The sequence below is a fragment of the Crassostrea angulata genome, unplaced genomic scaffold (genome assembly GCF_025612915.1).
Source record: "Crassostrea angulata isolate pt1a10 unplaced genomic scaffold, ASM2561291v2 HiC_scaffold_112, whole genome shotgun sequence".
NCBI lineage: Eukaryota > Metazoa > Mollusca > Bivalvia > Ostreida > Ostreidae > Magallana > Magallana angulata.
Genome location: NW_026441667.1, coordinates 243,004 through 265,500, shown reverse-complemented (window position 1 = coordinate 265,500; position 22,497 = coordinate 243,004). Strand labels below are relative to the sequence as shown.

Sequence of the window (22,497 nt, the reverse complement as noted above, 5' to 3'; positions counted from 1 at the left end):
TTAAAAATCTTCTTCTCAAAACAAATCAGCCAGGAAAGCTGAAACTTCTGTTGAACCATTTGTAGGTGGTGTAGATAGACAGTTGTGAAAATCATGATCCCCAGGGGTAGGATGGGACCACAATGGGGAGTCAAAGTTTAACATTGAAATACATATAGCAAATCTTTAAAAACCTTCTTCTCAGAAACTAATCAGCCAGGAAAGCTGAAACTGGTGTAGAAGCATCTTAAAGTATTTTAGATATTAAATTGTGAAAATCATGACCCCCGGGGGTAGGGTAGGGCCACAGTGGGGAGGGGGGGGGGGTCGAAGTTTTACATAGGAATATGCAGAGTAAATCTTTAAAAATCTTCTTCTCAGATACTAATTAGCCAGGAAAGCTGAAACTTGTGTTGAAGCATCCTCAGGTAGTGTAGATTCAAATTGTGAAAATCATGATCCCTGGGGTAGGGTGGGACCACATTGGGGGGGGGGGGGGGTTAAAGTTTTACATAGGAACATATGAAGTAAATCTTTAAAAATCTTCTTCTCAAAAAACTAATAAGCAAGGAAAGCTGAAACTTGTGTGGAAGCATCCTCAGGTAGTGTAGATTGATAGCTGTGGAAACAATGACACCCCCTGGAGTAGGGTGGGCCACAATGGATGGAGGGATCAAGGTTTTACATAGGAATTTGTAGAGTAAATCTTAAAAAATCATGATCATGGTCATGATTAGTTTTATAAATAGGTAAAAATTATTTGAATGTAAAATAAGAAAAATCATTCAAATTATTCTCAAGAAGAGTGATTTGATATGTAATATTTGATTTTTTATTTATTAAAAAGTAAATTTAAGACTCCCTATGTATGCTTTAAACATACTATATTGTATTGATAAATGCAATGTGTTTTCACACAATCCTAGCAGCGTACTAAATGTTCACTGTAGTAGATTCCAGACGTTTGCTAAAGGACACTATATAGGTTAGACTAGTTAACAAGAGGCCCATGGGCCACATCGCTCACCTGAGGAACAATAGGCATGATAAAACCAGCTTAATGGAGTCATAATACAAACTATCTGGACAATGTACAATAATACATGTTGATCCTGTATAAATAAAATCCATTTTCCCCTGGATATTCTTATGTTTATAATCATTAGTCCCTTTTCTAACAGGACGATTTTATAGTCATATCATATGTTGAGTATTGCAGTTCTCAAAAAGATCCTTAACAATTGTTTATATATGGGATATAAACGTACATAAACTCTGAACCTTCTTGTGAGGCCAAAGAATTGTCCTGGGGCCAAAGTCTTAACAATTATAAAGAATCATCTGGCTGATTAGTTTCTGAGAAGAAGATTTTTAAAGATTTACCATATATATTCCTTTGTTAAACTTTGACCCCCCATTGTGGCCCCACCCTACCCCTGGGGATCATGATTTTCACAACTATGAATTTATACTAACTGAGGATGCTTCCACACAAGTTTCAGCTTTCCTAGCTGATTAGTTTCTGAGAAGAAGATTTTTAAAGATTTACTCTATATATTCCTATGTTAAAATTCGACACCCCATTGTGGCCCCACCCTACCCCCGGGGGTCATGATTTTCACAACTTTGAATCTACACTACCTGAGGATGCTTCCACATAAGTTTCAGCTTTCCTGGCTGATTAGTTTCTGAGAGGAAGATTTTTAAAGATTTACTCTATATATTCCTATGTAAAACTTCGATCCCCCATTGTGGCCCCACCCTGCCCCCGGGGGTCATGATTTTCACAACTTTGAATTTACACTACCTGAGGATGCTTTCACACAAGTTTCAGCTTTCCTGGTCATATGGTTCATGAGAAGAAGATTTTTTAAAGATTTACTCTATATATTCCTATGTTAAATTTCGACCCCCCATTGTGGCCCCACCCTACACTCGGGGGTCATGATTTTCACAAATTAGAATCTACACTTCCGGAGGATGCTTCCACACAAGTTTCAGCTTTCCTGGTCTTATGGTTCATGAGAAGAAGATTTTCAAAGATTTACTCTGTATATTCCTATGTAAAACTTCGACCCCCCATTGTGGCCCCACCCTACCCCCGGGGGTCATGATTTTCACAACTTTGTATGTACACTACCTGAGGATGCTTCCACACAAGTTTCAGCTTTCCTTGCTGATTAGTTTCTGAAAGGAAGATTTTTAAAGATTTACTCTATATATTCCTATGTTAAACTTCGACCCCCCATTGTGGCCCCACCCTACCCCCAGGGGGTCATGATTTTCACAAATTAGAATTTACACTACCTGAGGATGCTTCCACACAAGTTTCAGCTTTCCTGGTCTTATGGTTCATGAGAAGAAGATTTTTAAAGATTTACTCTGTATATTCCTATGTAAAACTTCGACCCCCCATTGTGGCCCCATCCTACCCCCAGTGGTCATGATTTTCACAACTTTGAATCTACACTACCTGAGGATGCTTTCACACAAGTTTCAGCTTTCCTGGTCTTATGGTTCATGAGAAGAAGATTTTTAAAGATTTACTCTATATATTCCTATGCTAAATTTCGACCCCCCATTGTGGCCCCACCCTACCCTCGGGGGGTCATGATTTTCACAAATTAGAATCTACACTACCTGAGGATGCTTCCACACAAGTTTCAGCTTTCCGGTCTTATGGTTCATTAGAAGAAGATTTTCAAAGATTTACTCTGTATATTCCTATGTAAAACTTCGACCCCCCATTGTGGCCCCACCCTACCCCCGGGGGTCATGATTTTCACAAATTAGAATCTACACTACCTGAGGATGCTTTCACACAAGTTTCAGCTTTCCTTGTCTAATGGTTCATGAGAAGAAGATTTTTGAAAATTTCTCGAAAATGTTCATAAATTCCTAATTATCTCCCTTTGCAAAAGGGCTTGATCCTTAATTTTCACAAATTTAAATCCCCTTAGGCTAAGGATGCTTTGTGTCAAGTTTGGTTGAAATTGGTCCAGTGGTTCTTGAGAAGATGTTGAAAATGTGAAAAGTTTACAGACAGACGGACAGACAGACAGACAGCAGACGACAGACAAAATGTGATCAGAATAGCTCACTTGAGCTTTCAGCTCGGTGAGCTAAAAACGTTTAGGGCTAATAAAAATAAAATTATGTGCAAAAATTACAAAAAGATTCTCTATTTTACAGAAAAAAACTTACATTATGGCCAGACCGAAACCCCAAAGTATACTTGATCTTCATCAACTCGCTACCAAAGGTTATATTGACGAGGAGGACCTTGAAAAATCCTGTAAAAATCCGTACACACCACTCCATAAAGCAGTGTTAAAGGGAGACGTGAAAGAATGTGCAGCACTGGCCTCGAATGTCGAGTTCCTTAGTTCCGGAGATTTACGTGGGGATTCCCCGCTCCATTTAGCCGTACGCTGGATAAATTCTAAAGGCGTGGAACTAATGAATGTGTTAACGTCATGTGGTGCTGATGTTAATATAAAAAACAAATGGGGACAGACTCCGCTTCATTACGCTGTATTTTTGGAATCCCAAAACAACGTAGCGTTTCTTCTTGATCAACAAAACATTGATGTGAATACAGCGGACATCAATGGGTACACACCGTTGCACTGTTGCTTTCCATTTAGCACCGAGTCCAACATCGACGATCCATATACTCTCAAAGAACAATCTACAACTGTGGATATTGTATATAAGTTAATTATAGTAGGAGCGGACATAAAAGCGCAGACTAAGTATGGAGATAGCATATTACACCTTATAGCAAAACGAGATGACAATACGCCTCTCCTAAAACATATCTTTGATAACTACGTTACATCAAATCTTGATTTGCATCTGCAAAATTTGAAAGGCGAGAATTTCCTTCATGTGTTCATGATCAATGAGGTCTTTGAAAATGTTATTGAAATCATTGACTTCATTGATATCAATTTTATCAAAAATACCGTCAAAGCTTTGCTGAACAGTACAGATGTACGCGGACGTGCACCATGGGCCTACATGATTGACACCTTCAACATAGACGAGAATTCACTTGCCCGGCTTTATAGTCTGCATGCTGACTTTGGGATCTCCGATAATTTAGGGAACACAGCAGTACACAGATTAGCAGGTGTATCCACTATATATAACGACATTTTGGAATTTCTGTTGTTCGCAAATGTTGATGTAAATGCCAAAAATGTCTACGACGAGTCGGCAGCCTCTGTGTTTTTCCTTGAGCACGTGTTTGATAGTCTATTTAGATATGGCATCGAGTTAAATACTCAGGATCGCTGGGGTAGAACCCCGCTGATGTCTTTATTGAAACATAGACCAATACCTGAACTCATAAGGAAAATTATAACTAAAGGAAAAGTAGATGTGAATGCACGTGATGCTAATGGTACCACACCACTACATCTCGCAGCTTATCACAACTTTGAAGAACAAGTTGAACTTTTGTTAGAGTGTCAGGCTGATGCATTTGCTGTAGATAGTCTAGGAGACAAACCAATTGATACTGCTAGGAGACACTGCAGTTATCGATGTTTTAAACAATTAGCATATACTGAAAAAATGGAAGTGCTTTACACACGTATACAATCTTTTGAAGACCTTCTTCTTGATATGCCGACATCCATTTGTAGCTCTGAGATCAAAACAAAAGAAAATATAAAAAGTGTGTTGCACCTCCCTAGCATACGTAGTGACTTTTATGAATACCTACTGAACAGATTTTACAAAAGCAGTCCTGAAAACACCAAAGTAATAATGGAAATATCTGAAGAGGTATTGAAAACAGTGCAAACCCTTTGTTCAGTTATTGAAACGTACGATAAAAGATTCAAGATGTCCGTTTTTCGAACAGGGTCGTCAGTAGAAGGCACCAAAGTTGGTCCTCCAGATGAATTTGATTTTGCATTATGCATTGAGGAGCTCAAGAAAATAACGGACATTATTCTGACTAAGGAATGCGCTGAAAAAGGATTTGCTTGTCTAAAATTCTTACAAAAGCCTGTACCAGATGAATACCAAGAGTTTGCAGACAACGAAGAATACTTTCTTGCGTTTCCATTCCTGAAACTATTTGAAGGTTATTTGAAACGCGCTTTGAATGAAAGAAAAGTTTGGTCTAATGGCAACCTCTACTTCCATTATGAGGACAAGATGCATGTCATTCGTGGAAAGCCCGTTTTTAATTTCAGTGTTTACTGGATTGGTACAGTATACAAACAACTAAAGATCAGCATTGACTTGGTTCCTGTCGTATACAATCCTGGATGGTGGCCCGCAAATGTGAAATTCCCCGACTTTCTAGCTATGTGTAATGAGGTTAGGAAAGCAGGCTGTTTCCTTATTCTACAAACACGTGTAAATGATTTTAGTTCCAAGGCCCTATGGAAAGGTGACGACATTTTTCAAACCTGTAACACAGCTAGGGATGAGAAGACGAGGAGAATGCTCCGTGTATCGGCTGCACCTGCTGAGATTGCTTTGATGAGAACACTCCCTGATCCATTTAGGTTTGCGTATAAATTGACCAAAATTGTTAAAAGTAAGGTCTGTCCTCAAATTGAGATTGATGTGATTCCGTCACCGCTCTATACAATCCATGAGAGTTGCCCATCAACCCTTCCCACGCCATCAAGAGCTATATGTTAAAGAATTGTGCATTCTATCTATGGTTAGAAATGTACAGTTCTATTCAGATAGCAGAAACGACAGATTCATACGTAGATCTTGCTGGGCGTATCTATGAATACCTGTTAAATCTCTCGGATCAACGATATCTTAATCCGTTTTTTCTTCCATATTCGGATGTTTTCGAATTCGAGAAAGATGGAACATCATCAAGGTATAATGAGCTCCTATTGCGATTAAAACGAGAATGGAGTATTAAAGTTTGTCTTGGAATACTCCAGAAAGACTTTCCTGCTGAATGTTTATCCACGAAGTTGTTTTAATGCTTCAGGCGCGTATTTTGTCAAATGAAAAAATGTATGCGGGGCGGGGAAAAAATCTGCAGAAATGTGGTACAAATGAATTTTAACGATATAACTTATTTTTTAGTTACAGACAGATCTGACAAAGTAGTGTGGAAATAACGCCAAATACGTAAAACGGAACAAATGAGATAGATAAAATGAATATGTTAACAGTATGCCAGTAAAATTAATGGATTGTACAAAGTATCGTTTGTGTCAACAAATAATTGTGTAGATAAAATGTCTCTATATGCATCCTCTCCTTTGAAAATCGGATTTTTGTTTGCCTGTATCTATGGCTCCATTATATTGAAACATAATAAAACATAATGAGATCGATTGATAATGAACGGTAAAAATTGTATGGAGCTTTCATCGCCTACACTAGAGTTGGAGAACATTCATAACCAGTACATGTTTCAAATTCTAAATTGTGCATTTCTTTTCTATTTATTAATAAACAGTAACGTGCAGAAGTTGTCAAATTTGAATAGGAATACCTTAGATATATGTTAAGTTTGAATAGGAATACCTTAGATAAATGCAAAGAGAGATAAGATCATAAGCCATTTAATATTCGTTCTCCTTAAACCTGACTTTTGAATGAAATGTTTCTTTACATTATTTACACTAAACAATAAATCATGCAGATTTTAACATTTCAATGCTTTATCTTTTATTTCTTTTCTGGTTGACCTTTAGATAATTAATTTTATTTGACCCAAAAGAAAGTAAGTCTCTACCCCTACGGCTTTAAAAAAATGAAGCCAGTCACAGGATGAATGACCATCTTTAAGTTCTCCTTAAAGATAGCTTAAAGACGATCTTTAAGCCACCTTTAAGCTATATGTGTTGCTTAAAGATGGCTTAAAGAAAGCGTAAAGATGGCTTAAAGGCAGCTTAAAGACTATCTTTAAGCCACCTTTAAGCCACCTTTAGGACAACTTATAGGTCCTTAATGTCCAAACTTCTTTAAGCCATCTTTAAGCTACCTTAAAGCCACCTTTAAGCCATTTAAAAATCGTTTAATTCAATATTGTGCGTAATTTACCAACAAAATATATTAACTATAAGATAATGATAGAAAAAGTATTAAAAACGGTTTTTGTTCTAGAAAAAAAAATGAAAAAAAAATAATCAAAACGCCCCGTTTAACAGTATCACCTCACTTACTCTGCGCCACGGCAACTTACATATTTCGGGAGGTTTTTATATCCTATATATAAGTGGATATTGAATCAATGTATTTTACTTGAAAATATTTTGATTTCCATTCAAATTGTAACTATCAATCATATTTAATTTATAAATCACATGCATGCATATATTTAGAATGAAATAAGGAACTTGATCTTCAGTGAAAAAAAAAATACCTTAATGGAAACCGTTAGGCTTACTTAGTAAATTAATTTAAACCGAGTAGATAAACGTTCATCTAATTCATAGCTAAATGAAATGCAAGGATGAAGATGAAATCATTTCTTTTATTAAATGCATTGAAACTTTTAGGGTATTAGTTCTACGCAATTTCCCCGGTTTTCATGATCACGGCGCCGTTCCAGTATGTTTAAACATTTAATTGTATACGTGATTTTTAGACTATCAATTCTATAACAAACAATATTACCAATTACGGGTGAGGTATTTACTGCATGTGGCAATTGCAAATGATGTATACATATACTTGTACATACAATTGTATGATGTACCAGGATGGGTATGTGACATATTTACTCTTATACATATATTTAAACAAGTAACCCCTATTTATGATCACCGGTACAGGAATAATAGACTCTAATTAGATATACACAAACGTGAACCTGGGCACACGACACAACTCTTGTGTATATCTTGTATATTCTGTGTTAGTTCCAGGGGTTTTCTTAAGTTGGACAAACAATAGACTCTAATTAGATATACACAAACGAACAAAACTATGTCTAGACAAACAAAGCAGTAATATCCTGCCCGATATAACAAAGGCAGTTGAGAGTCTTTTCATCTTTAACATATATCTAGCAGATCTAGAATTAGACCTAGAAATAATTAAAATTGAAAAAAAAATACATACCTTCAACCGATTAATAAATTAAATAATGCAGTTTTGGTTCATTATCTTTAATTTATTTTGTTTAATAACCGGATGAACTAGGAGAGAGAGAGAGAGAGAGAGAGAGAGAGAGAGAGAGAGAGAGAGAGAGAGAGAGAGAGAGAGATTTCACCGATTAATTTATAATAGGAAACAGACATACTTAAATATAATTTCATGCACAAATTTAGATGCAGAGACTTCGCTCACCCCTACAATAATTTTGAAATCACCCAAAAAATTATAAAGAATTTTATAACGGCAATCTATGTCCATCGGAGCGTTGTTGATGATAGCGATATGTGTTTAATGGAGCGACAATTAAAACCGCCTGGAACACCCCCCCCCCTTCCTTGGAAATTAGATCATCACTCAGATCACCCCCTCCCCTCCCCATAAAAGAGCTTTTGCATTTAATATATGTTTTTATTGTTAAGTTTGATCAAACTTGACTTAAAGGGAACTTAAAGATGGTTTAAAGGCAACTTAAAGGGAGCGTAAATGCCACTTAAAGATGCTTAAAGGTAGCTTAAAGATGGCTTAAAGGTGACTTAAAGAGGTTTGGACATTAAGGACCTATAAGTTCAGCTTAAAGGTGGCTTAAAGGTGGCTTAAAGATTGTATCTCCTTTAAGCCACCTTTAAGGACTTGCTTAAAGATTGTTTTTCGCCCTGTGAGTGTAACTTGACCAGCACTGGTGTAATGTAGTCATATTTCCTAGTACGCGTTTTAATCCTAGCGATAGCGACTGTGTTTTGAATCGTTTGAAGTCTTGACAAGGAACTGGTACATACACCGTGTAGTAAGGAATTGCCGTAGTCTAAACGAGAGGTCACAAGTGAGCATACAAGGGATCTAGCGCTTTCTGATATTAAGGGTCGAATGCGACCAATGTTCCATAGTTGGTGGTAACATGATTTTGCGATGTTTCGAACCTAAACATGAATGGCCAATAAATCGTGAAGGTATTGTTGAGAACAGCAGTTTGCCAGCTGTTATTGGATAAATCCACAATTCAACAAGAGTTCCTAGTTACTGCAAGCTGGATAACATAAACGTTGAGCGATAAGCGAACACAGAGCGCAAACGGAGCGCAAAGTGAACGCAAGGTGAACGATATGTGAACGCTTTGTGAACGCAAGATGAACGATTTATTGTGCCTCGGGGGTTATCGTTACAATGTATTTCGTTGGTAATGATAAATCAAAGTACTGAAATACTGTCGGGAGTTGATTATATTATTATCAATTTTAAAATCAACGATACGTTATGTTAATTTTCATAAGATAAATTCTCGAACTTTTCCGACAAGAGTTTCGAGAAAACCTCATATGAATCATGTTGTGTAATATTTAAAAATGGAATTAATTCAAACTGAGTATTAGTAATCGAAATGTTTCTAATATTTAAAGATGGAATTAATTCAAACTGAGTATTAGTAATCGAAATGTTTCTAAAAATTGTACACGTCTGGATCTAAGCAATATTGAACCATGCAGACGCCCGGTTGTCTCCGTTAATCTCCGACTACCAAGAGACGCTCTGCTTGTCGGAGATTTACGGAGACAGCCGAGCGTCTGGTTGAACGAGACTAATTTGAACTCTAGCGTAGGAATGCATGCAACTACAAAAAAACAATTGAATTGTTTGTACTATATAAAATCTGACTATTTTGAAGGTATTTATAGATACTTTTCTTTTGAAAAACAATGGTACAGCATACAGTACACCGTATTTATCTACATTGTATTATTTTCAAGATCTACCTCTTGTCAGCGGTGATGATTTGTGCTTACTGTTTCACTTTCGGTTTGCCAGAGTAACTGCATATGAGAGTTGATTCAAATCAACTCCCAAAAATAGCTAATAAACTACATGTACAGTGCTGCTATCGTAAAAGTTGACATTTAAAACAATCCCATCAAATATCCTGCAAATAATATCTGTCCTATTCTATCTTATACAATACCATTTATGTTCAGGAATAACAGTTATATAAAAACAAATTTAAGACAATAATGATTTGGTCAACGAATAATCGAGTTTAATGTAATATTAAAAATATCTAATAAGTACATATAACCGAAAATCTTTATAACGGAGTAACCTAAATACCTGTGCATTAGAAATATTTATTCGTAAGTTATTTCTATTATCATTTATTTAGTAAAGTGAAATTAAATGTCAAAGAAAAAACAATATTATCCATCAGATAAACGTCAGGCGTATAGATCTCCTCGACAGGCGCACGAATTCTACGTAAGAGTTATCTATCTTTACCAACATTGAACATTTTTGCTAATTTTGTGCTGAATAATTAATATAAAGTCAACCTTTTATTTCTGTGATCATTAATTTAGTTAAGTGAAATAAAATATCAAAGAGAATATTAAAATTATCCATCAGGTAAGCAGCAGGCGTTAATATTTTCTCTACAGGGGTGTTTTCCCCGGCAGGTGTTTCAGTATGACCCGGAATGATAGGAGTCGTGAAAAGTACACAAATACAATGCCCGTTTTTTATTTGTAATTTTGTCTATTTATATACGTGTCGAATCGTTCATTGTTTAAAAAGTTTTTTTTAAGACTGAAACCTTAAATGAATCAATAACTATTATTTGTGAAGGATTACATATATGTGCGGAATGGTCAAATATCTGCCCCCGATTTCAACCAATTTTTAAATAGTATCGTAAAAAAATCAAATTTATTATCACTTAAATCTTGAATTTAGTCATCATTGCTCATTCTTTGTTTATCTATGACGTCATCTAAATTATCTAATTCCGGCAAAGGACTAAGTGCGGTTTTGGCCTTTTTCTGCCCCCTGGTTACCGCGAAAAATAAAGTGGAAGATTCAAGCTATTTTTTTATATCAAGGAAAAAAAGAGAACACATTCCTAATATTTCTAACGATTTTTTACATTTTGAACAACTATATATTGAATTTCAGAGTCCCTAAAGTATCGATGTTTTGGAAAATCTACAAATTTAATGGCTTTTTGCGTTACATTTTCACTTAATTTAATATGAGCGCAGGCTTGCTCAAGTACCAAACTTTTATAGAAGAAAGATAATTTATAAAGAAATAAACAGTGAAAAGATCTTACTTGAGCAAGACTGCGCTCACTGTTAATTTCGAATAAAACGGTCGCATTGATTCGTTGTGCCGTACCAAATTGTGACGTCGAGAAAATTCGGTCGCGCTTGTATTTCTTTTATTGTTTGGCAAATAAAAAAGAAGTATGTTTAAATTATATTGAATGCATATTTTGAATAATTAAATATAAGATAATGCAAAACTTTGTTGTTGATGTGCGTGAATAAAACTTGGCTGAGTTAACAAAAACCGAACGAAAGGAAAGTAAACAATTTCTACGATGTAGATACAGTCACTTATCATGGGTTGGATGGCTTGAAAGAGGGGCCTCTTTTAAAGTTATCCGCACTTTATTTGATCGTCAACATGGCAGAATTACTTAGGTAAGTAAAATAAAACATAATGAAAGAAACCACACACCTAAAAACATATACACATGTGCATGATTAACGTCTATCTCGGCCACTGTTCATTTGCTTTACACTTGTAAATACATTTAAAAAATAGCATTATTATTCAAGAATTAGAATGAAACAATGTGCATGTACACGATTTATTTCATTCATATAGAATTCATAAAGCGTTTAGTCAAAAATCTCGACCGTCTGCTTATACACACAATCTCGTCTGTCTGACGAAAGATTCATACATTATTCCTACATGTAACGTTATACAGTACCGCTGCAACAATCTGAAACTAACGCGTTTGTGTTCTTGAAGGAATTTAATAAGTAATGCATAATGCAAATATAATACCCTAGCTATATTATTAACTTACTTTTGACAGCTGGATATTGTTTATTGTATCTTAGCGACATTAAAGGGAAATAATCATTGTTTGGGGCACCATGCGGGATAACTCTCTTCCTTTATAGATATATCAAAACAAAAACAAAATAAAAGTTGTTCCTTTGTTATTGTAACATTTACATCACAGCTATTACTTTTATTTTTTTTGGATATATTATTAAGCATAACCTCTCTCTCTCTCTCTCTCTCTCTCTCTCAACTTAATTGTTTCTGTGATAAAGTTTATTCCATAGTATAATATTAACACATGTTATTAGTATACTATAGAATGAATTTTATTACAGAAACAAGCCCATTTGTTTGTTTAAGAGAGAGAACAAGAGAGAGAGAGAGAGAGAGAGAGAGAGAGAGAGAGAGAGAGATTTAATTAAAATTCAGAAAAAAATATCTGCTGCAAACTTAAATATAGTTAAAAATATTTATCCTTTTGTTGAAAAAATATGTTTTGGATGTTAAAGCATGCAAAGATTTTTTATGAATATATTAGATATATCAAATATCTTAACTGGTATATGTAAAATTTTTTAATTATTTGTTTCAGAAGCTATCTGCTTGATTATGCCTAAAGCATACTACTGCTGTTGGTGTTATACTAGAAGTTGTGGTGGATATCAGTCTAGGAGACCTATTAAAACCCCAGCATTGATACGTGCAACCGTGAAGCGAACAGGACGAAATGTCTCCGAAGAAGATGTTATTTGTCAGAGATGTTTTAGATCTTTTTCTCGATCACAGACCAAGGTTCCAAGTGTTCCATTGTGCAATGATGTGTCCAAAGACCCAGACTTTTTACCACCTGAGGCAAGATGTGATTCCAATTCAAAAGAACTTAGTCCAAAGTCTATTAACCTACCAATAGCTTCCACACCAAAAGGTCACAGAAAATGTGTTATCTGTAGGAAGCCTCATAATGAAAGGAATCGTCTTGTAGTCGTTCCCAATGCAGGTATTACACAAGCTTTTTTAGAAACCGGCATTTTCATCAATGATGACAGCAAATGCTGTAAGACACATCTAGAGGATGGCTACCTCAGCAAAGCGGCTCTGTCATTACTTACAACAACCAAAAATGAAGAGCAGTTGTCACGATCTGATATATGCAAGCTTTTATCTGACCTAAGAGATACTATCAAATCTTCAACATACCTGAACTTTGATGTACCATCGCTTTTAAGTGAAGAGGACTATTCAAACCTCACTGGATTAAAGAAGGAACAATTTTCTGAACTGGTTATTGAATTAAAGAACTTGAATAACAACTTCAGCCGCTCAAAAAGAACATGTCTCGCTGTATTCCTCACAAAGCTTCGGACTGGCCTTCCAAATACAATTCTCTCCAGCATCTTCAATCTTTCACTTAATCAGATTCAAAGAATAACTCCATCTGTAAGAGAGGCTCTTATGGAAAACTTTGTCCCCAGACATCTTGGTTTCCAACACATTAGCCACCAGGAACTATGCTTGCACCATATTACTCCAATTGCCAGAAAGCTGTTCACCAGTGAGGATAACCAAGACCAAGCTGTACTCATCCTTGATGGTACCTACATCTACATACAAAAGAGCAATGACTATGAATTTCAGCGGCTTTCCTACAGTCTCCATAAAAACCGCCCATTAGTGAAACCAATGATGGTTGTAGCTCCTGATGGGTATATCATAAGTGTTCTGGGACCATACCTGTCAGACTACCATAACAATGATGCTAGCATAACAAAACATATGATCTCACAGAATGCTGAAGACATCCAAGGTAGGTAATTACAGTTACACAATTTAAAAAAAATTAAGAGACACTTAATCATAAGGACATGAATGCACATTTGTATATGTAAATGCTATAAAAATTACTTAACGCTAAAATGAAAAAAAAATAAACGCATGATGCATGATATGAGGTACTGATATTGAAATTCTTTTTCTTCTAGAATGGTTGAAAGAGGATGATGTGGTGATTGTCGATAGAGGATTTCGAGATGCAGTCACATTCATGGAAGAAAATGGTCTTCAGATACATATGCCATTTTATCTACCAAGGGGAAAGAAACAACACTCCACAACTGAAGCCAACATATCTCGGATGGTTACAAAAGTAAGATGGGTTGTGGAAAGTGTCAATGGTAGGCTTAAACAGTGGAGACTCCTTGATAAAGTAGTTCCAAACAAACTTCTTCCACAAATAGGAGACTTTGTCCGCATTGTATGCGCTCTGTGCAATAAATTCAGACCCTGTCTTGGGAGCATGGATCCAGAGTCATCGGAAATTGCAACTAAAATGTTGGAAAAAGCAGATATGCCAAATACAGTCCAAACTCTGGTAGAAGAAAACAACCTTTTGACTCGTCGTGCTGTATACTCAGCCATTGAAGCCTCCTCAGACCAGCTGGATAATTTCCCTGTTCTCTCCCTTGATGATATGCGTACCATCACACTTGGAATTTATCAAATAAAGCATGCAGAAAACTACTCGAGGGAACATTTAAAAGATGGAGGCAGTTACGAAATCATGGTATGTCATGACTTTCCTTTTCTCTTAAGAGTTAAAATTCAGTCTCGACACTCAAGGAATATTCTACATACTCTGTGGATTAAGTATGACTCTGAAAAAGAAGGTGTTGATTCTATTTGTGGTTGGTACTGTACTTGCAAATGTGGAGCAAGAATAGTTGGTTGCTGTGCTCATGTGTCAAGTGTGTTGTGGTTTCTTGGTTGGAAACGACATCAGAGTGATGAGCCCTTTGCATCTGGATCTGGGCCCAAACGCCATTTTCTGAATGCAGCTCATCTGGAGGACTCTGACAGTGACACAGTTGAAGAGTAGTACTGCTTAATTGAATGTAAGTGTAAGATATTGTGACTTAATTCTGTGATGGCTTTCTCCTATTTATTTCATTTGAAGAAATTATGTTAGTTTTTATGATATTTGCAAAAGAGATGTCATGCAGAATTAGTTTTAATCTTTATTCAGTGATTTGAAAATGTTTCCATATTGCAAATTTAATTGCATTTGTTGGATATATATGTATACATCTGATGTATTCAACTCAAGAAATCATTTTGATTGTACAAAATGTTAAAAATAAGTTGTTACTGTCATGATAATTCTAATGAATATAGTGAATTATTTCCTTGTAACATAATTCCAAATGTTCTTTTAAAGTGTTAGTGTTTAGAATTTGAATGAATGAACAAGTACCGGTATTTATGTATGAATTATATATTTTGTTCTATCAATTCTTTAATGTCGATGAATTAAAGTATTTTTTAAAGTTCAATAATTATATGAATTTAGTTGCAATGTATGAATTGGCTGATAGGAGATTTTGGATTATTAAGTAATTTTGGGTTTTAATGTTGTCTTGAATTGTTGCTATAGAACTGTAAGGGGGTTTGAGTATTTCTTGTTTTTTGTACGCGGCTATGTTAAGGCTGTCCGAAGCTAAATATATATCGAAAAATGATACTATTTTAATTATCGAAAAATGCTTTAACCGAGTGAGTTTCTTTAAACTTTTATTACATAAGTTAACAGTGGCATCCAACACTATATTTGATGTATTTTTGTGACGTCATATATTTTTCTTAAGCACGTGACGGGTGTATTCTAACACGGTAAATAATCTATAAAAATCGCATCGGCACAAGTGAACAATGACATTAAATCAAAAATATTTTTATGAGAAATCCTTCGATAAGTAATGTATTTTGCATTTCTTGCTGGGGGTTCATATAAATATTTCGTTTATTTGAAATATTGTCAAAACATTTCGCACCGCCATCGAAATTAGGCATATTTTTACCTTTTAGGCTCGATTTACACACAATCGGGTCAATCGGTAGGTTTCCCCCAGCAAGATTCACAGTGGTACTTATTTTCTCTCCCGATTTCACGTAAAATATACTAAGATTGTTTTTATCTTTCATTTGTGGCAAGCCGTTTTTTATATGCACATACATATCACCATTCATTAGATTACACGTAGCAGGGGGAGTCTCAAAACCATTAGTTTATGAATAGTTATTTACCTATTACGAAGCTTTAAAACTGTTGATTTTTTTATACTCCATATCGGTGATATTGAATTTAGTATCACTAGTATTTACAACAGTGTCTATGTAAAGGAATGAAGCGGTTTTATTATGCACAATGAATATCACTTATTACGTTACGATACATTCCCTAAGAACGATCGAAAGGAATGCAGATCGTGACGTCAAAGTTAACTATGACGTCATATCTTATGAAGTACAGACAAGTGAATTTCTACATAGCGCTGTGAAATTAATCGGGCAGCCTTAACATAGCCGCGTAGATTGCTCCTAGGAGTATAGGAGTACATACTTAAATGCATGTGTAGATGGTATGTTAATTCATAGACATGTACATGTATAATGTTATTTTACATCAATTGTTGTTTGTTCTTTAACTAACTGTTTGTCTAATATAGACATCATATGAAATTACCGTAGTTGGCATAAAGATATGCTTTTATTGCTACATTACTTTATTTTGAAGAAAAAAAATGACAATGGAAATCTGACTTTTCAATTCTTGAATTTAAAGCACACCACTGTAATAACATAATGTTTAAAAGAAGCTTTGCTTTATTTAAGTATTGTGTTTGATGCATTGTAATTAATTTGTAATGGTTCCCATGGTAACAAGTTAGCTGTTGCTAGGGAGAATTTTGATGCATATGCAGGTGATATATTAAATATATAAAAAAAAATATTCTACAATATACTTTGCTGTAGTAATTAGATTGATAAATTTGTTAAGATACATGTTATGAACTTGTTGCTATGGTAATATTGGTTGCTTGGATACTTTTGTTTTGTTGCTATGGTTAATTTTTCTCATTACACAAACATGTCAATTACTATTAAAACTGCATTGGAAATATTTGCCTGGATTTGTAACTTAAAAAAACAAATTTAATAAATTAGAGGATAAAAACATATGCTGAAAAGGGGTGAGTTTTCATGGACCGTTGCTAGGCAACATGACGTCAAAACAGTACAATTAAGTCATAAATTAAAAGGTTGACCCATATCCACCTTTCAGTATAAAAATTGTTGGATTCTGAGAGGGGGCATAAAATGACCCAAACCGCACTTAGTTCTTTGCAAACAAATGAAATATTCTCATTTTTGCTTTATATTCTGCAATCGGATGTATAGAGCGCAGGTCTGCGAAGTACGATTTTAGGATATGTTTTTCTTCATAAAATTATACACATTATACTAAAAAGTGGTACTTGAGCAAGCCTGCACTAGATGTTTCCCATTCGAAAAACCATCAGATAACAACCATAATTTGCTGCAAAACACCAATTTATCACAAAAAGACGATCTTCATGGCGTAATTTCTACATTATTACGTCACTGTGGTGATAACCTTTTACACCCTTATTTTCAATATGATTTTAACTATTTTTCACCCTATTTATAAAGCTCTTTATAAAACTTTGATTTTGGGGGTAAACAATGCATAATATCGCACATAGTCCTTTAAAGCTTTATTGTTTAACCTAAATTTTTTTCAGTAAATTCATACTTACGTCACTTTCGAATCGTCAAAAATAATGCCTGTTGGATGGGGAGGAGGGGTGACAGTTGAAACAGACACCCCGATAATACCAGTGTCAAGGAGTGTCTTAATTTGAAAGAAAACGTTACTGCTTTTATTTTTGGGAGTTGATTTTAATCAACTCTGCTATGCAGTTACTCAGTCAAACCGAAAGTGAAAGTGTTTGGACCTCAGCACAATTCATTGCTGCTGACAAGACTTAGTTCTTGAAAATAATTGATGAATTCGATGTAATGTATGCTAAAGCATTGTCTTTTTATAAATACCTTGAAAATAGTCAGATTTTAAATGGTACGATAAATTTAAATATTTTTTATAGTCGTATGTATTTCTACGCCAGAGTTCAATATAGTCTCGTTCAACTCGACGCTTGGCTGCCTCCGTAAATCCTTGTCGGAAATTTACGGTTTCAGCCTAGCATTTGGTTGATCAAGACTAGAGTTCAATATTGCTTGGATCCATACAATTTTTGAGAAATATTTCTATTACTGATACATAGTTTGATTGAATTAATTTTATTGTTAAATATTATTTAACATGATTCATATGGGAGTTTGTGGACATTCTTGTCGAAAAAGTAAAAAAATTCATATTATAGAAATGTGTGTACTTTAAATTTGAAACTACATGTTCTTGTCATGCAAAATAACATATCATTGATTTTAAAATAAATAAACATCGACAAAATCAACTCCCGTCAGTTCTTCAGTACTTTGATTATTAATTATTAGCATCGCATTTTTTTAAACGCATATTAAACGACTTCTTGATAGAAATGATGTAAAGATATACACCTTGTAATAATAAAAACCAACAACAACAAGCATTCTGAGAGTATTGCATAAGCAATACACGTCCCCTACCGGTTTGTGGAAAATGTTAAAACAATGCACTGTTATGCAGAATATCGAACCCGAACATTAAAAATTTGAATATAAAAAATTAATTTTCTCGGAAAAATGTCAACCAGACATTAATAAAGTGTAAACTTGATCAGTAGTTTGACATTTTGAAGCTGTTCAGCAAATTTCACAGACAGACGGACGGACGGACAGACAGACAGACAGACAGACAGACAGACGGACGGACTGACGGACGCAGAGGAAAGCTATAGTCCCCTCCGGTGAGAATTGGTAGGGGACTATAAACTGACCTGCTCAAAAATGTGAACTTAATTTCTACGGATTAAATTCTTATTAAAAAGATGTTTCACGTGTAGTGTAGGTTGTCTTTAACCTTTACGGACAGGTTCTTTTCTCATTATGCTTTGACTCGCAAAGACCGATCTTTTCATTTTAGAGTTCCGAATGAAAATGAATGAAAACGAACTGAAAGATAAGTGAAGGGTTAGGGTTAAACGAACGGTGAATGTAAAGTGTACGCTTTGTGAACGCACAGTGAGCGCAAATAGAACGTTTCAGGGACTGTATTGTAATCAGTGCGTTTTTATGTTTTTTTATTTGTATTTTTTTTTTGGGGGGGGGGAGGGGGAGGAAGGTTGTGAATGGAACTTGCTTAATCACAACTTCTGACAAAAATGCTCCCTTTCTTGAACAATTTGTATAACTTATGTAACACAATGTGAACATTGGCTATATATACATTTTTAAAAAATCAGGTTTAAAAAACTTAGTATTATGTTCCTTTTCTATTTACCTTGTCTAGTCAATATCGATTTGTGTAGTTTTGCTATCGGGGATAACAACGTCTATAGGTTATTTAATAAAACCGTGTTTTAAACTTTGTTTTCTGAATATTTGAAGTGCAACGTCTTATCATAAATCGATGTCCGCAAATACGAATTTACCTGCGACAAAAATAATCGTGGAAGAACACTTGATAACGGATATAGAAGTTGATATCACGTAGGCAAAGGTATAATGCTTGGCAACCGCTCGTTTACATTTGTGCACCTTGTGTTGCCCTAGTGGAATTGTACTGGTAAGTATAAAATTGTCTTTATGAAAATCTAATTCAAATATATTGAAATAAAAACAATAACATAAGCAAAGAACAGTTTTTAACACGTTGGTAATGAACGGGTGCCCTCATAGGAAAACCTGTTACTTTGATTTGTAAACAATCTGCTTTTCTCCAGGTTAATTTTAAACAGTACATTATACTGGACACAAAGTGCTTTGACATTGAGAATGAGTAAGCAGTAAATAGGACATTTACGGATTACAGTGAATAAACAAATGCTGGGTACGACGAAAACAGATATTCAAAATAAATGTATTATAAAATAAACGAAAGTAAGACGCTAGAAAAACAGAGCTACACCTATTTAAAGAGACAAGTTTACATAACTCCGCTTATCTGGCCACACGCTTTATTGATTTTTACATTACGTTTTAGGGGTTATAGAGCGGGTCATTCAAGTTTAAATTCATATACACTTGTCTGAAGTTTTACGATTACGAACACGTTAGACATTGCTCATATAAAATTGAATATTCTCTCGGTGAAACTTCTGAGACAAAAATATCATATTCAGTCAAAAATTTTAACACATTACACTAAGTAGATACATATCAAGAAACACCAACAGTTTGATGATTAGTTAATATTTAAAAAAAATATGCGTGGTTCATTATTTTTCCTTTTATGAATTTGAGAAATAGTCAAATATAGACTGATTCCATTTCTATATATGATATCTTAATTTTCAAGCTCTTTCGTGTTTAGAAAATAAAAGAAGAACGGTTCCTTTGTTTTCCTTATCATCTAATGTCCTTGGTTAAATCGCATGTTTAGTCACTAAATCAGCTAAATATTTCATATTTAAAATCCATTTTTTGTAAGAAATAAAGATTTCTATAAAGTCTCATCACGCTTAGACACCAAATTTCATACACATTTCATACATGGACACACCTAGGTTTAAAACTTAAAAAGACACTTAAACTTGGTTGCTAGGGGAAACTATTACCATGCTAATCGATGCATAAGATAGCAAAACTTACCTTCATTGAAGCCATTCGTTTTTATTTTTTTTTATTGCACAACGTAATAGGTTGTAAAAAAAAATTCAAAATTTGCATTTTAAATACAAATTAGATAAGAATACTCATTTTGAAGCTTAATGACAATTTTTCTGTAAAATATGTTTCTCCTGGAAAGCCAAAAATGTTGCCATTACTCAGAATTTGATTTTAAATCAGCATTAAAATGACATTTTTTGTTTACATCTTATCATGTTTGGTATCATGTCAACGGGACCACACAGTAACAAGTAAATAGTGTTAAGCTTTTATTTTAAACATCAATTCTATCAAACTGTAATATGTGAAGAAAATATATGACTGCGAGTTTACCGAATTTTGATTCCTACATAGAATTGATCTAAACACACAAGTAATTAAAACGTACAAAACTATTCGAGATATACTTTTTTCTCGCAGTAACTATTTTTTTTTAATTTACATAAAAAAATTGAATTATCATGAAGGTGCCCCTCTCCCCACATTGTTGGGAGTATGTAAAAAAAATGGTATTCAAATAAGGAAATTGGGAGTGAAATTGAGGTTATAGATATATTACCCCCCCCCCTCCCCCCAGCTGACAATTTTTTTTTGATTAGTCTGCCCCCCCCCCCCCCCCACACACACACACACTGCCTGCTTATCCTGTATCCTGAATACAGTGTATACCAATAATCCAGAAAAAGTTCTCGACTAATAAGAGAGTCAACAGCAAAATCTTCAAAATAAATCTGTAAAAAGGCAGCCGGCTTATTAGCGAACGCTACTTATAAACGAGTATATACGGTACTAAGTAATTTCTGCAACAGTTCTGCAGTATTGTGAGGGTACCCTACGGTTTTCTATAGTAATGTCGAGTTCGGCATTTAAAACGAAAATGCCAATCTGATAAGATAATAGTTAAGCAAAAAAAACACCTTAAAAAGTTACCTAGTGGAACAAACTTACGGACAATAATATAAAATAGATTGATTTCTTTCAACAGCATTGGAAATACAGTAAGTAATTAGTAATTTCTGCAACAGTTCTTCAGTTATATATTTAAAGATGTATATGGATAACAGTAATATTTGTTACAAAAGCACAATCTAAAATAAAATGAAAAACAATGTCTTCTTTAGGTAACATTTTGCGTCTGTTTGTATTCAGAATTGTTATCTCCATCTAATTTTGAGTGTCAATTAACGTCGTTTTTGAATATCCTTAAACAAATGTTATCTCTTATTTGTAATGCAACCTGAGGTGAACTAAATTATGTCGTTATCTTGTATAAATATTAACTTTATCTCACCTGATTAAAATCGTCCATACCCTTAACCAATGCATCTTCGAAATCTCAAATAAACATCTTTGCTGTTTCAGCGGTTGTTGTGTCAACTAGTAGTATTAAGAATCGAAATGCTTGAATACATAATAATATTGCAAATGCTTGAATCATACAATTCGAATAAAGAATATTTTTAACCATTTTCACCCACATATTCCAATGCTGATTTTTGGCTTCTAACTTTTGACTTGCGATCCCTTTACATGACAAGTTAATTTTATAATTACTTTAAATGTATTTAATGCATTAAAAGTAGCAACTGTATATCAAATGTATAAGCAAGGTTTTTTTTCATAGTATTTTGTTTTACTTTCAGTAGTCAATTATTCACGCCTGGGGTGCTAATAGTTATAAGTACATGTACTTAAGACAATACAATCCATCACAGACTTCAAGGGGCTTAATACCAACCCTAAATAGTCAGCAGGGGATAAAATCACTGTCATTTTATTTTCAGTCGCACTTAAAATAGTTTTTGAGCTATTTTTTTTCGGTTGTAATGAGTGATTTAAGAAATAATGGCGCCCAAAATCGAAATTTTCTAATCTAAAGAAATATAGTTCTGTTTATAGAAATTGAGAATCAAGGTGCCTAAAAGTGATCGAGCGGATTCAAATAACAGGAAT

The 22,497-nt window shown here is 34.4% G+C and overlaps 3 protein-coding genes across 3 annotated transcripts in view; all 3 read left to right on the top strand.

Annotated features, from left to right (window-relative positions):
- The first annotated feature begins 3,175 nt into the window (after positions 1-3,175).
- LOC128169256 (uncharacterized) lies at positions 3,176-5,783 on the top strand. The gene has a single exon (XM_052835418.1). It carries the CDS (start codon positions 3,187-3,189, stop codon positions 5,644-5,646), a length of 2,460 nt encoding a protein of 819 aa, XP_052691378.1. The 5' UTR covers positions 3,176-3,186; the 3' UTR covers positions 5,647-5,783.
- Positions 5,784-12,763: 6,980 nt separating this feature from the next.
- LOC128169268 (uncharacterized) lies at positions 12,764-15,352 on the top strand. Its single transcript, XM_052835426.1, has 2 exons — positions 12,764-13,723; positions 13,899-15,352. The coding sequence occupies exons 1-2, from the start codon at positions 13,372-13,374 to the stop codon at positions 14,789-14,791; spliced, it is 1,245 nt and encodes a 414-aa protein (XP_052691386.1). The 5' UTR covers positions 12,764-13,371; the 3' UTR covers positions 14,792-15,352.
- A 4,003-nt stretch (positions 15,353-19,355) lies between these two features.
- LOC128169270 (uncharacterized) overlaps positions 19,356-22,497 on the top strand; it is a 48,967-nt gene continuing 45,825 nt past the window's right edge. Inside the window, exon 1 of the mRNA XM_052835429.1 lies at positions 19,356-19,501. The gene's annotated coding sequence lies outside the window, so the exon portion shown is untranslated. The remainder of the gene's footprint in view (positions 19,502-22,497) is intronic.

Bases quoted from the DNA above. Each gene is read 5' to 3' on its own strand.
- LOC128169256 (XM_052835418.1), top strand. From the start codon at position 3,187: ATGGCCAGACCGAAACCCCAAAGTATACTTGATCTTCATCAACTCGCT.
- LOC128169268 (XM_052835426.1), top strand. From the start codon at position 13,372: ATGGAAAACTTTGTCCCCAGACATCTTGGTTTCCAACACATTAGCCAC. The intron at 13,724-13,898 runs GTAGGTAATTAC...TTTTTCTTCTAG, and splicing joins GAATGCTGAAGACATCCAAG to AATGGTTGAAAGAGGATGAT.